The 13,707-nt window shown below is 41.6% G+C and overlaps 1 protein-coding gene across 1 annotated transcript in view; it reads left to right on the forward strand.

The window, feature by feature from the left end:
• GPATCH2 (G-patch domain containing 2) overlaps positions 1 to 13,707 on the forward strand; it is a 90,717-nt gene that overhangs the window by 62,095 nt on the left and 14,915 nt on the right. The window contains exon 8 of the mRNA XM_070401139.1: positions 2,927 to 2,997. Within this exon, the coding sequence (XP_070257240.1) occupies positions 2,927 to 2,997 (71 nt within the window). The remainder of the gene's footprint in view (positions 1 to 2,926; positions 2,998 to 13,707) is intronic.

The following is a 13,707-nucleotide window of genomic DNA, read 5'->3' on the forward strand; positions in this document are numbered from 1 at the left end:
CAATTACCAGTAAGAAGAAGAACACGTTTCTCCAGGCCGAATGCCTGTCTAAGCTTGCTCACCAGAGCAGAGCTCAAGGGTTCTTGTCTCTGACCCTGAATTCCTGACCTGACCCCCCCGCGCCCCCCCCCCACCCCCCGCCCGTGTTCATTCTATGGGGCGTGGCATACACCTGCTGGGGCTCTTTCAGATACAAATGCATGCTTTTTAAAAATATATTTTATTGATTTTTTACAGAGAGGAAGGGAGAGGGATAGAGAGTTAGAAAAATCGACGAGAGAGAAATATCGATCAGCTGCCTCCTGCACACCCCCCACTGGGGATGTGCCCGCAACCAAGGTACATGCCCCATGACCGGAATCGAACCTTGGACCCCCCCCAGTCCACAGGCTGACGCTCTATCCACTGAGCCAAACCGGCTAGGGCAATATATGCTTTTTTTACATTCTGGCAATACTCGGTTAATTTTTTCACCGTTGCCCCTTAAAAGATATAAGTTCCCATCTTAATTTGTTAAATTCATGACCCAAAGATCCAAGTCTATCTTTTTTTACCTGAGTTTGATTGTAAATTTGCAGTTACACCCAGATTTATAATTTTAGTGATAAAGTGAGAGTTTTGTGATGGATGCCTAGAACAGGTGCACTGTATTAAATAATTCCAATATTTGTCCCTTTTTATAAGTAAAGCCCGTGGAAGCCAAAGATGTGAGGAAGGAAAGAAATCCCCATATGAATCTAATAGAAGGAGCCCTGATGTTGGAGTTCAGAGGTGCTGTTTCATTTAAGTTCCTCAAGGGGGTCCCTCTGAGCACTAGCCAACCCCGTAGCCAAAACACAATACTTATTTTGGTCACTGTAGTCACATTTTTTAAAAACTAAACTATAGAATTCTCTTCTTCTCTCAGAATATTGTGTTAGGGATTTTGAGTTCTTTGTTTTAACTGATTTAACACAAACCTCAAGTATAGAGTTCATATATCTGTCCTTTATCTTAAAATTAGGAAAGTTAACTACTACCATTAATTTAAGGTGGAGGGAGAGATTTCATCACGCCACCTCTAGCTATCTGTGTCACAAATGTTGGTTTGTATATACACATATATATATATTTTAAAAGACACTAGACTTAGAAATGCCAAAGTAATTAACTTTTTTTTTTTTAACTTTCAGAAACAATTTCGTTTCCATGGTACGAAGTGTTTCGAAATGGAAACACTTTCAGATTAATGGACTTAAGATAAATGGTTGCTCTTTTCTCTAGGTAGTAAATGATGAGATGTGGCTTCAGCTACATATCAGATACAGGATCTCCCTCCCTACTTCCTTATCTCATTTATTTATTCATTCAACAAATATATACTGAGCAATAAAAAGAATCCAGACACGTTGCTGGACCTTGGCTATGCAGGCAGATCGAATAACGGAAGCAAAGGGCCAAAGAGGAGCAAGAACATGATCCACTCCCCAAACTAAAATGTTCCATGTGGCTGGGATATATATTGTAGAAGTAAGGAGGTGAGGTTGGGGGCGAGGAGGAAGTGTAGTAAATGACGAATCTAGGAATGTAATTGAATCGTGAAGGGTCTCGAATGCCTTGTACAAGAATGTGGGGCTTATCTGGAGAGACTGGAATCAGACCTCAGTTTGGAATTCCTGGCTGCAGGGGGAGAATGGATGAGTTGGGGGCAGGGAGGCGCTTGGGAGGCTGTTACCAGGGAGAGGAAACGGTGTCTGGACCAGGTTGGTGGTTGTGGGCTGGAAGAAGTCGATATTTAAGAGAAATTTAGTATGTACTTACTTAGTGAAGACAGTCCTGAAAGAAGGAAAGATCTAACTGTATTCTTGGTGATCTGATTAAGGTCCATACCTTCTCCAAGGAGACCAAATGCTGCTACTAACTGATTCTGAATGATGCCGGAGGACAGTTCAAAGCAGTTCTTTCATTAAGTCATTGATACTGGTCAGACAATGCCCACTGACAAGCAGGCTCATTAATGGTCATTGTAATTGTCGCGTTTGAACCATTTTCTCAGCACGTCTAATGGTCATAGAGCTACGGGTCTCACGTGGTTTATTTAACAGAGCAGCCTTCCAGGTAGATATTACTGTTATCTCCGTTTTATAGATGGAGACTGGGACTTAGGGAGGTGAAGTCCTCTGCCTGAGGTCAACACAGCCTGTAAGTGGTAGGCCTGTCACTGCCACTCGGAGACGTGTGACAGGCACAGCAGGCATTGGAAACCCGCTCTGCCCTGTGTTATTCCTCCTAAGATTTCTCTTTTTGTTGCTGTTGGTTTCTAACAGGGTACAGCTTCTCTTTAGCTGTATAATTATTTTCTGAGTGAACCCACGGTAAAGAGGATTGACTTTTTTGCTTCTTTTCAAATAGTTAAAGTAAGTGTGAGAGGGTAGTGGATGGTGAGGCATTCTGAGATGGCAGTCAAGTATATATTCCTTCTAGTTATCTATTCTAAAGCCAATAATATCTTTGAAAACACAATGTGTTCAGTGTATTTCCTTGTTAGGCCAGTAAATACAGAGAAGATGATATTATGTCATTTACGTCGGCCTAGGTGGCAAAGCCTCAGAAAGGTCCGAGTTGGTGCAGCGGTGGAGGCTGTGGGCAGAGGTTCCCCGACTCCCACCAGGACCGCAACCAAGAACGGGGCTGGAACTGAGTCCTAGACCTCCAGCTCGGGGCCCTCAGGGAAGCCCCCGATCGCCAGCTCTGACGGACATTTTTGCAAGGGTCTTGGTGGCATCTTCAGCCGCAGCAGTAGTCTCTGTTCATGAGAAGTCAGTAGGGAAAACAAGCGATGCAAGTGAAGGAAGAGTTCCCTGTGAATGAGCACACTTTTCTGCTCACAAAATAATACAATGAACGCGTTTCTGTGTCTACAACTTTGTCTTAACTCTTTGGACAGCATCAGCTTCTGAGAGACAGCCGAGCCGAGAGAGGACACAAGAAAAACTGCTCTGTGAAGACGGCCAGCAGGTAGGCAACTCGAAACCACGCTCGCTCTGATCTCTGACGCACCTGCCCTTGTTCCCCAGGCCAGTGACATGCCCGTGGTGAGGGGGGTCGGCTTGGTTCTAAAGAGCCGACTTAAAATATTTTGTGCGTTGTTTATAAGAATATATTTTAGGATTACTAAATTGCCATGAATAGAAAGATGCCAAGGTGATGAAAAACAAAGACTAAGATTTTAAAAGAAAGGAAAATTTCTATCTCCCACAACTAATGGATTTTAGATCGGGGTTTAGAATAATTATTTTCTATTTAATTTTCAAATGTAGAGTTAATTTGTTTCCAAAATGTAAATGGTACTTAGACCCCAATGAGAAAGCAATATACTTATTTATTCTTATAATATGTAACCAGGTATATAGAAAATATATTCTTTTAAAAAAGTGCTTCTAGGTTCTTGCTCGTTTTCAATTACTGAGTCGATGTTCTTTTTTTTCCTTTAATGCAAAGAATTTGCCCCAGTTTATTGCTTTAGGTGCTATAGCTTCAAAGTTTACATGTGGTGATTCTGAAGACTGAATTTTCATTTAGATAAAAATGGCTGTCATAATCCTGAGCAGAACAAAATAACAGACCTCAGCAGCCACTGCTGCATCCCACAGCTCCCCATGGCTGGTGTGTTAGCCACGATGTTCAGATCCCCACGTAGGCACCATCGCTTTCAAACACCATGTTGTACGAGCTAACCCAGCTGAGAACCCGTTAGATACCTGCCGAAGCAAAATGTCAGTTCTGTCTTACAGACCTAATGCTTCAACAGCAAACAGAGTTGGACATCCGGGACAGTCAACATAAAACCAATATATTTATCCCAAAGAATATCAGATCCTTTTGCTCTGCCTTCACCTCATTAGAAATACAAGTAAATAATTCCACCTTGTTTCTTGGGGCATAACCTTTGCTAAGACCAGAACGTTCAGTGTGGCCTTCCCCAATTGGAAGGCAGCACAACATGTACTGAGCAATGCCCAATATTAAGTGGTGTAATGTTTGTAACACATTTTATTTTTTAAATATATTTTCTTGATTTTTTACAGAGGAAGGGAGAGAGATAGAGAGTTAGAAACATCAATGAGAGAGAGACATTGATCAGCTGCCTCCTGCACACCCCCCACTGGGGATGTGCCCGCAGCCAAGGTACATGCCCTTGACCGGAATCGAACCTGGGACCCCTCAGTCTGCAGGCTGACGCTCTATCCACTGAGCCAAACCGGCCAGGGCCGTAACACATTTTAATGTTTAGTGCGTAATAATTGGCTTTATTGTTCTAAAAATCCATACAGAAAGACTGATAGTGCACAGCAATTGTGCTGAATTACGTAGATCACATTAGGGTCTTTCCTTTTGTGTTGGGTTCTGTTTTGGGGGTGTGTTTCTTTGCGGGGGGATTTGCCCTTCTTCCTTACTTACATGATTTTTGCCATTTACTATTGTGAAGCACAGAGGCTAAATCATCTTAGTAAGTAGCCTGATACATAATTTGAAATCAAATAAAAACATTTTTACATTTTTATTGCCATTATTAATTTCTACTAAACATTTTAAAATGCGTTTTAGAAACCTGTATTAATTCATTTTACGTTGTTCTTACGAGCATTACATTTTTCATCTACTTAGTGTGAAAAGCTTTGATAATCCCTGGAATTATGTGTGCTCTAGTTTCTTATAAATATACTTTCTCTTTGCTGTCATCATGTCTGACTAGTAGTGAAAAGTCTAAAATTTTTTAAATGACAATAGATTTCATCAGAGAATCAAAACAAATGCCATCACATTCACACATACACTTCTATATTCACACACGCTCATACACATTCACTCAACACTCACATACCACTCACAGTCACAAACTCACAATCACACACACACACACACACACACACGCTCAGTTTGGAAAGAACATTTCTGTTCACACTGACACAGCTCGCTCATTTCCATATGATGACACACAGCACTGTATTCTGTTGCAGATGTAACAAATACAATTACAGCTGTTCTTTATTTGATCTTCCAAAGACCCAGAGATGCTGGAGGATTCAGTTTGCTCAGTGCTCCCCATAGAGTCATCTGTTATTTGGGAAGGAGACCTAATTTGCAATAGATACAAAACTATTTGTCATTTTGCAGCTTTGCCAAAAATAAATGAAACTATTAATTACTGCATTTTTGAGCAGCTGCTAATAAATTGGGAGAAGATAACTGTTCATTAGAGTTCTGGTTAATGACATGGACGAATGTGCTCCGTGCTGCTTTTCACAGGCCTATATCAACAGAAGTAACTGATGCATTATTTCTATTATTTAAGATGAGAAGTTAACTATCCTGTGTTAATAAATTTAGAAATTTTAACAAATCCTCCTTTGTTGTACTAAAACTGATGATTCAACATCATATTTTAAAGCATCAACTTTATTTATTTTGTGTATTTTATGTTTATATGTCCAAAATAATTGCTTGAATCTGCTTTCAAATACTAATTTTAAAAATTAAACTTCTATTTTATCATTGTTTCTTTCCAGACCTAAAATTAGCATTAAATTTCATTGTTCTAAAAAAGTTTACCCAGTCCTTCAGATAGAAAAGCATAGTTTAAATTATTTTAATTCATCCATATGTATGCATGAATGAACAAATAGAAAGTCACATACTCCCTCTAATTAGAATGTATACATTCCATATTTTTTTAATTGGAACACATTTAATTGCATATGTGTTCTAATTTTTTAAAAAATTTGAATAGCCTCTAGGTGTAGAGGTACTTAGACTAGAATAATTGGAAACATACCACATATACAACATAAAATGGTTTCTAAGGCATTTGATTCATCTGTTTTACTCTATGTGACCAAATTATCGTTGTAAGAAGGGCACATTCTCCCATTGCCGGCTCTCAGGCCTGCTGTCCGTTTGGCATCCTGAAATTCTAACCTCCCCTGCCGGAACTTTAAACTAATGATTATAGACTTATTTTACATTGTGATTACACTAAATAAAATTAGTTATTAGCCAATTCGAATTCTGCAAGCTTGCCTTCCGTTTGATATGAATAGCCCATACGGAAAAGGGGGATTTGCCATTTGAAAACATGTCATGTGTCCAGAGTGTGGTGAATAAAAGAGCAATGGAGCACTCCCTGGGGAGGCACTCTTTCCCGAGATCTGGCAGATGAACTCGGCTTTTTCAGATGATGAACGTATGCACAGCTGGGCCCCTCCAGAACAGCAGTTGCATTTGGCCATCGTTGCTAATATGGAACATAGTGAAAGGTGTTCCCGTGACCTGTAGCTGCCATAGATTTGTCGTCTGAAGCCCATCTCCGTAAGGACAAGTGTCTGTTCCGAGGTTGGCACGCTCCGAATTGGTGCTGTGATTAAACGGGCGTGCGCACAGAGGTCACCTTTCACACCCCGAGACGGGTCTCCCGGGACGCCAGGAGGTGCACCTGCAGGGCCGGGCACAGCAGGTTGCGGCCCCGCTGCCGCCGGGGTATAACTTCATTACGGGATGTCTGGGTCCCTGATCATCCAGTGGGCGTGCGTGCGTGCCAAATACTCCCCCAAACAACAAGCATCCTAATCTATTAGTAAAGGAATTGCTGTAAAAATTAATATTTTAAATCGGCCACTCAAGAAGCAGCAGCTGCTACCTGATCATCTGTACCTTAAGGTCCCCGGACTAAATCTAGTAAGTTCATCTACCACATTGTAGACACTTCCAACTTAAAAATAGAATGTTATGTATCTGTAGAGCAGATCACGTCACCTCCTGGACTCAGAGATGTGTAACTGCTCATAATATAACAAGAGTCATCCTGTAAATTAAAAAGTTTAACGCATAAGTGTAATTAGAAACTTTTAATGTTATAGTTCATAATTGAAGAAAAATTCAAATATTGAACTTTTAATTGTCACTTGTTTTAGCTCATTTTCATTATCTTTCAATTAAGAGACAATTTAAAACTTAACTTAAAAATCACAAAAGAATGTCCCAGAGAGATAGAAATATGTTTTGAAAAGAATCCATTTTTTATGATCAGTATTTTTCTTGTTCTTTCTCTTTAGAAACATGTTTTCATCACTCTGTAGTGATTTGTTTGTATACCAAGATATTGTTGGGAATTTACTTTTGCTTATTTCATATACTTCTGATCAATTCCAGCTCATGCCCAATTATATTACACTAAATTAACATAATTCAACAGATGTTGATATTTAAATGTTTTCTGGCATTCACATCTTGGACAGCTGTCTTTGAGCTTGGGGAAAAGGCAAACATTTAGAGTTAAATGCTGAACATATGCTTAAATTACTAATTAGAAAGATGGAATAAAAACTATGCATTATCCTTTCTAAGGACAATAAAGCTCAGATAGGGATTTCTGTAATCTTTTTACATCAAGTTATAGTCCAGGGTATCTACAGACCAGAAGACGTAGATTTCACGGGTAACTTAATTTCAGTTCTCATCATTCAGAAATTACCGAGAGCCTCAGTAAGACTTGAAAACCTATAATGACTTTACATTGTCAGTCTTACGAGTTGAAAAGATGCCTTTTCACTTATGATGTCAGGATGATAAAAGCCATTTTTAACAATCTTTTTTTTTTTTTTAAATATATTTTATTGATTTTTTACAGAGAGGAAGGGAGAGAGATAGAGAGTTAGAAACATCGATGAGAGAGAAACATCGACCAGCTGCCTCTTGCACATCTCCTACTGGGGATGTGCCCGCAACCCAGGTACATGCCCTTGACCGGAATCGAACCTGGGACCTTTCAGTCTGCAGGCCGACGCTCTATCCACTGAGCCAAACCGGTTTCGGCATTTTTAACAATCTTATTGTTAAAATTTTCATCATGCAGAAATAGAGAAAAATAGAAACTCAATGGATACATCCCTGGCTTAGATATTTATCAATGTGTGGCCACTGGTGATTCGTTTATATTCCTACCCACTCCTTCCTCTTACCCTGAAGTCCATCTATTATTTCAACTGAAATATATTAGTATGCTTCCATAAAAAATAGCAACCTTTTTTTTAAAAAAAGAAGCCATGGTACCATTATCATATCTATAAAAGAAAGCAATAATTGCAGTAATTTCTTCATGTATATGAATATATATGTACATATACATGTTGTGTGTATATATCTATATATCTACACCCACACACACATATATGATATTGGCATTTCCTGATTATTTTAAATTCTTATACACTGTTTGAATTGGAATCCAAATGAAATCTTCCTATTATAACTGATCTCTATCTCTTAAGTTCCCTTTGATTTATAAAGTCTCCGCCCTACCACTCACTCCCCCCTTTATTTCCTCGGAATTTTATAGCTGAAGAAGTCAGGTTTGTCCCGTAACGTGTCCCTCATCTCAGAAATATTGCTGATGTGATCCCCGTGCCATCAGTTACCATGTGCCCCTGGCCCTTGGGTTGCCTGTGATTAGTGCTTGGGTCTAGAGAGCTGATGAGGTTCCATTGGTTTTGTGTTGGTTTGTCCTGCCAGGACTCTCAGCCTCAGCGGTGGTTTGTACACTTCTCTCGCTTCCTGTCTCTGTATCATATATTCGTCATAACCACCATACGACTGCTGTTCAATCATTTGGCATTGTTTCCGAAATTTAAAAAATGATATGGGACATGCGTTACATAAATGCAGTGAGGAAAGACTCCGTTTATATTCCAAATTAGTTTTCCTGGGGCATTTCCCCACGGACATTTAAAGGCAATAGTCCTTCTGAATAGGGGCAGTCATAGGCCTGAATTAACAGGATCACGAAGGCTCTTGATGGCAGAACTGTTCCGGAGTGTAAGCTCGTGCCCCCTAACTGTGCCAGCATTTCAGCTGGACGGAGTGAGGAGCGTCCCCAAGTTCTATTCCTGCTTGTTGATCATTAGCGCTCAGGCTCTTGTCACAGCCTCCGGGCGGCTCACCTGGCTATGACCGTCCATTTCACAGTCTCGGAAACACTTGCTAACAGGTCTGTGAACGTTTTATAGACAGAATGTTCCTTCATCTGCCAAAACATGAGCATGGAAGAGGAGGAACGGAGAGCATTATTTTTATGAAGTTACAGTTAGTGAAATGCAGAATTATATAGGAAGAGGACTAGGGGGCCTGCATAGGCGTTAGACGCTGGCTCACATGTACAAGCTTGGTTTTATGGGCCTGTATCCCCCAGAGCCCAAGGCATGGACCCAATGTGTTTTGTGGTTTGCTATATCCGTAAGTAAACATTTACTTACGATAGAAATTGGAACCTCAATTAAAATATTGACTATCATAAAAATAAGTTAATATAAAAGCCCTACCATGCCTTGTTAAGTTTCATTCAATAACTATTTAATGCGTGTCTGTGTCGGCCAGGTTTGTAAATGCTAAGGGGAATTTACTTAAAACGGTAAATCAGATGTGGGGCCCACAGCCTTCAGGGAATGTACGTGCAGCGAGAGTGTAGGTTCATGTACACACAGGGCTGCAGTTGAAGGTAGAAGACACTGTGAGTGAGAGAGTATTCTGGCAGTGGCAATCAGAGAGGGCTGCCTTGAGGAGGTGACATTTCAACGGGGTCCTAGATTCCCAATTGAACTCCACCGACCAACAATAATTTAACCTACATTCAAGTAGCTGATATGAAAGAGAAACGCTATCTGGCATATTCCAAGTAGAATTAACTCCTCCCCTCTTTCAGAAGTTTCAGACATTTCTAGCCTGTGATGAAAATACACTGTGTTTATTACCTCCTCGACGTGGAGGACTAAGTAGCCATACTCAGCCGATGTACGTTACAGCATATAGAACTATGACTGTAAAATGAGTCCCAGCTCAACAGGGAAAGTCAGGGGACACCTTACAGAAAATCACGGCTGACCCAGCTCAGCCTGGAGCCTGTTGCTGCCAACTGTGGCACAGCGGCCCTTGTAATTCTGCTGATGAGCCGCCTCTCGGCCTCCAGAGCCACCTTGGACGAGAACCCACCCTTGAGTCCATCTCTTGGCTGAGCGGTAACTTTCCCACAGAAGCGGCAACAAAACCCAGAACCAGGTCTACAAAGACCTGGGGACAGGCTTTTCCCACTGGGTTCAACTATCTGTTTAGTAAACACACTGATGAACTCAGTCCAGCAGGCAGCTCCACTGTTTGTTTTCTGGAGAATTTAAAATAATCACGAATGGACAGATTCGTTGTTTATTAAAAGGCGAAAGATTTATGCGGTCTGAAGAGAAACCAGAGCATTCGTTGTTTATTATAACTCGATGCGATGTGTGCCAGGAGGCGCCATCTCCTCCACCACCTCCCTAGTCCCAGGTCCCGTCCGACTGAGGTGCTCACACCCCCAAACATGCCACGTCCCGGGTGAGCTACAGGGTGTCTGTGCCCCTGCAGGCGTGTCCTCTCACCTGGGGGCCTAGGATTCCTCACCTGCTGGTTGGGATTCTCTTTGAATATGAGTTGAAATCTTTTTCCCACATGATCGGTAGACTTTAACCCCAGGAAATGAAAACCGTATCTTTTTTATTTCTCAATCCCGTTTTATGGCAGAGGGCATGGCATGCATTTCATTCTCAGTAGACATTTATTAAATGGAGGGTAATAAACTCAGCTGAATGATGTAGTGAGGAAGAGGGAAAAAGTGATTCTTTTGAGGCAAGCATTTCTTGGCTCAAATACAATCCCTTCATTTTTTGTGTATGTGATTTTTTTTTGACAAGTAACAGTTTTCCTGGACTCCGGATGCCTCAGAACTATGAGGGGTTAGGTTATTGGGAGGATGAAACAAGACAAAGGATGTGAAAATGTTTAGCATCATAGTCGGCACTCAATGAGCTTGGATGTTCCTTGTAAGTCAGATGATCAACTCAAAGACTGAAGAAACCGACATGGGTTCAAAATAATAATAAAAATAGAAAATATATTCTCTGCTGCCCTTTTCACTCCATCATTCCCTGAAGCTGGTGAAAGAAAGAAACTCACCTCCCCCCACCCCCCCATTGGTTCTAAGTGAACAGAACTGAACTTGAATCTTGGTTTAGAGTCAAGTATCAGGAGACTAGAATAAAAAAATCAATTCAACAAACATTTTCAAATGTTATGATACACTGCAATGGATGACATGGATATGAAAATGAGTAATGCAAGGACTTCAGTCAAAAGAGTTAAGAATATTAGGGATATCTATAGTGTAATTATAGATATTATAAACGGCAACCATACCAGGCTAGGGAATTTCTTAGTGCTGTTACCAGAGAGGGAATGTGGGATTATGTCTGATTCTATAGTCTGATTGATTTTTTTTAAATGTAAGGTTCAAGAACCAACATCCCATTTCTAAATGTAGACACAAATCTTCTGGCATGTAATGGAGATAGCCAAAGGAATTATGTTCATTTTGAGTACTTTTTTTTAATCTCTTCTAAGTCAACACTAGATTCATTTTGTCATTTTTAAGGAAATTAGAATAAACTTATTCTTAAACTAATCATCAGTGGTATACATATTCCAAAAGTGTATAGTTATAGCTAGGAGTCAAGGAAAATAAGTCAGTATCAGTTTACTAAGTGCCTACTACTTCCTAGGTGCCATGGTGTGAAGAATGAAAGAATACCCCAAGATGCCTCAAGTATCTTAGCTCCCGCTTGGAGAGACAAAATCCAAATTTGAACTCGGGGGGGAAACGAATTTTCCTCAGTTTCTACCCCAAAAGGTGGTCTGCTCCTCCAATCCTTTAGATTTATTACATTGTGTAGTGATTTCTTGTCCGTGTATGTGTTTCCGGCCTGAGGCTCTGAGCCCTGATGGTAGGAGCTGTCTACCTCTCCTCTGTGTCTCATTTAACGCCTAGTATTTTGCCTGATTCTCAGTCTAGTCTTGTTCATTATTAAGTGAATGTTTTTGAGTCAGTTTAAATAACATTTCAAGAAAGTAGACGTGCTATTTAAAAAAAACGCATGATTGATTACCAAATGAACAGTTGTTACCGTTCTAGTCCAGTAAGCATGCATTGTGCTCCTAAGAGAAGAGAGGCAAACCTATGTCCTGTGAGTTTGACACGGTTCTGGGCCTCAAGTTGCCCGCAGTCTGTGTTTATATAAACGGGCAGGCCCCCCTCGTCTGAAATCACCTTGAAGCCACCTACAGGATGCGTGTCCCAGCAGAGAGGCGCACCGATGGGTATGAAGCACAGAGAAAAGCACTTGGACGGGGCGCCAGTTAGGAAGGTTAAAGAAGAGGGAACACTGAGGTTGGCCTGCTCTGGGAGAAGTTGGGAGGGAGAAAGAGCAGACTCTCCAAGCAAGGCAGGGGCAGGAAACAGAAAGGCGTGTTCTGAAGTCGGTTGAATACATTGCTCCCGTTCACGCGTGTACGTGGCATTGGTGACTCACAGGTCCTTATAAGACAACCTGAAGGCGTCCGGCAGGTGTGGGGAGCACGCTGTGTGCACCATGGGAGCTAAGATGTCACAGCAGCTCTTCCAAATAGCTTTCTAGAAATGACTGTGTTGTTTGTTCTATGAAGAGAGGCGCTCCCTCCAGGAGTTTGACTGTCCTCGTCCACGGACACGCAGCCCGTCCTAACACCTGCCTGAACCGCACAAAGCATCCCCACCACCTCCAGGTGCCATTGGTGTCGCCAGTGAAGAGGCACAAAAGGCGGAAGCATTCAAATGAGCTGTTTGGGGACACAGACGTCTGCTTACTGTCACAGGCGAGGAATGACGTCATAGGCCAGCTGACCCTCAGGGCCTCGGATTAAGCTTGGAAGTCAGCACACGGGAGAAGCAAGACTCCGTTGATGTAGGAAGTACCAAGTGGAGGCCAAGAGAAAACTCGCAGAGATGGACAGAGCCAGTCGATGGGTTTCAGAGTTGCAAACCTCTCTGGGGTTTTTGAAATGAAAATGAGTGCTTTACTCGTACACACTGACACATTTAAAGCAAGCCCAACCAAACATTAAAGAAAAATTTAAAATTTCTACTGGCTACCAAAAAACACCTACTTGTGGGGACCCTTTCCCCCCTCCCTACATGGAAGTCTGTACTTGTTCTTCAATAAATCTCCATCTTTGCTATACAAAAAAACCCCAAAAAAACAACAAAAAACACAAAACACCTAGTTGTGATTTAGAAATGACCCTCATTAGAGCCTTATGATAGCATATTGATAGCGTTGACATGTAATGGCTGTGTACTATCCCGCGTTTATCCGGTGGGTGTTCCGTGACACCCTACATGAGCTGAGCGCCTGCCCTGTTACCCCACCAAGTGCCCTTCATCAGTCCCCCTTAATCGAGGGAGCCTGGGTAAGGGATTTCACTTCCCTGGGCCTTGGGCTTCTGATCTGTAAAGTGGGGATGGTAACGTTAGTAAGATGCGCAGCTAGCACTGCTTCCGGTGTGCAAATGTTCTACACAAACGGTTTCTAAGTAAAATCTTCAGAAAGACCTTTGGGATGAGCCCTGGTCTTATCACAGTTCTGGAAGGTAAGGAAATGGAGAGAAAGAAAGTCTCACATGCCATTGATGGGTAAACGTCCTCCCACATGGACAAAAATGGGGACAGGTTGGGTTTTTCCGAGATCTGGTTGGGGAAGTAGAAAGGGTGGCAGGGGGTTGGGGGTGCGGGGCAAGTTCTGACTCCCTGACTCATCCCACATGCACATGAGGCCA

The sequence above is a fragment of the Myotis yumanensis genome, unplaced genomic scaffold, assembly GCF_028538775.1.
Source record: "Myotis yumanensis isolate MYYU_CA2020_CCGP unplaced genomic scaffold, mMyoYum1.0.hap1 SCAF_22, whole genome shotgun sequence".
Taxonomy (NCBI): Eukaryota; Metazoa; Chordata; class Mammalia; order Chiroptera; family Vespertilionidae; genus Myotis; species Myotis yumanensis.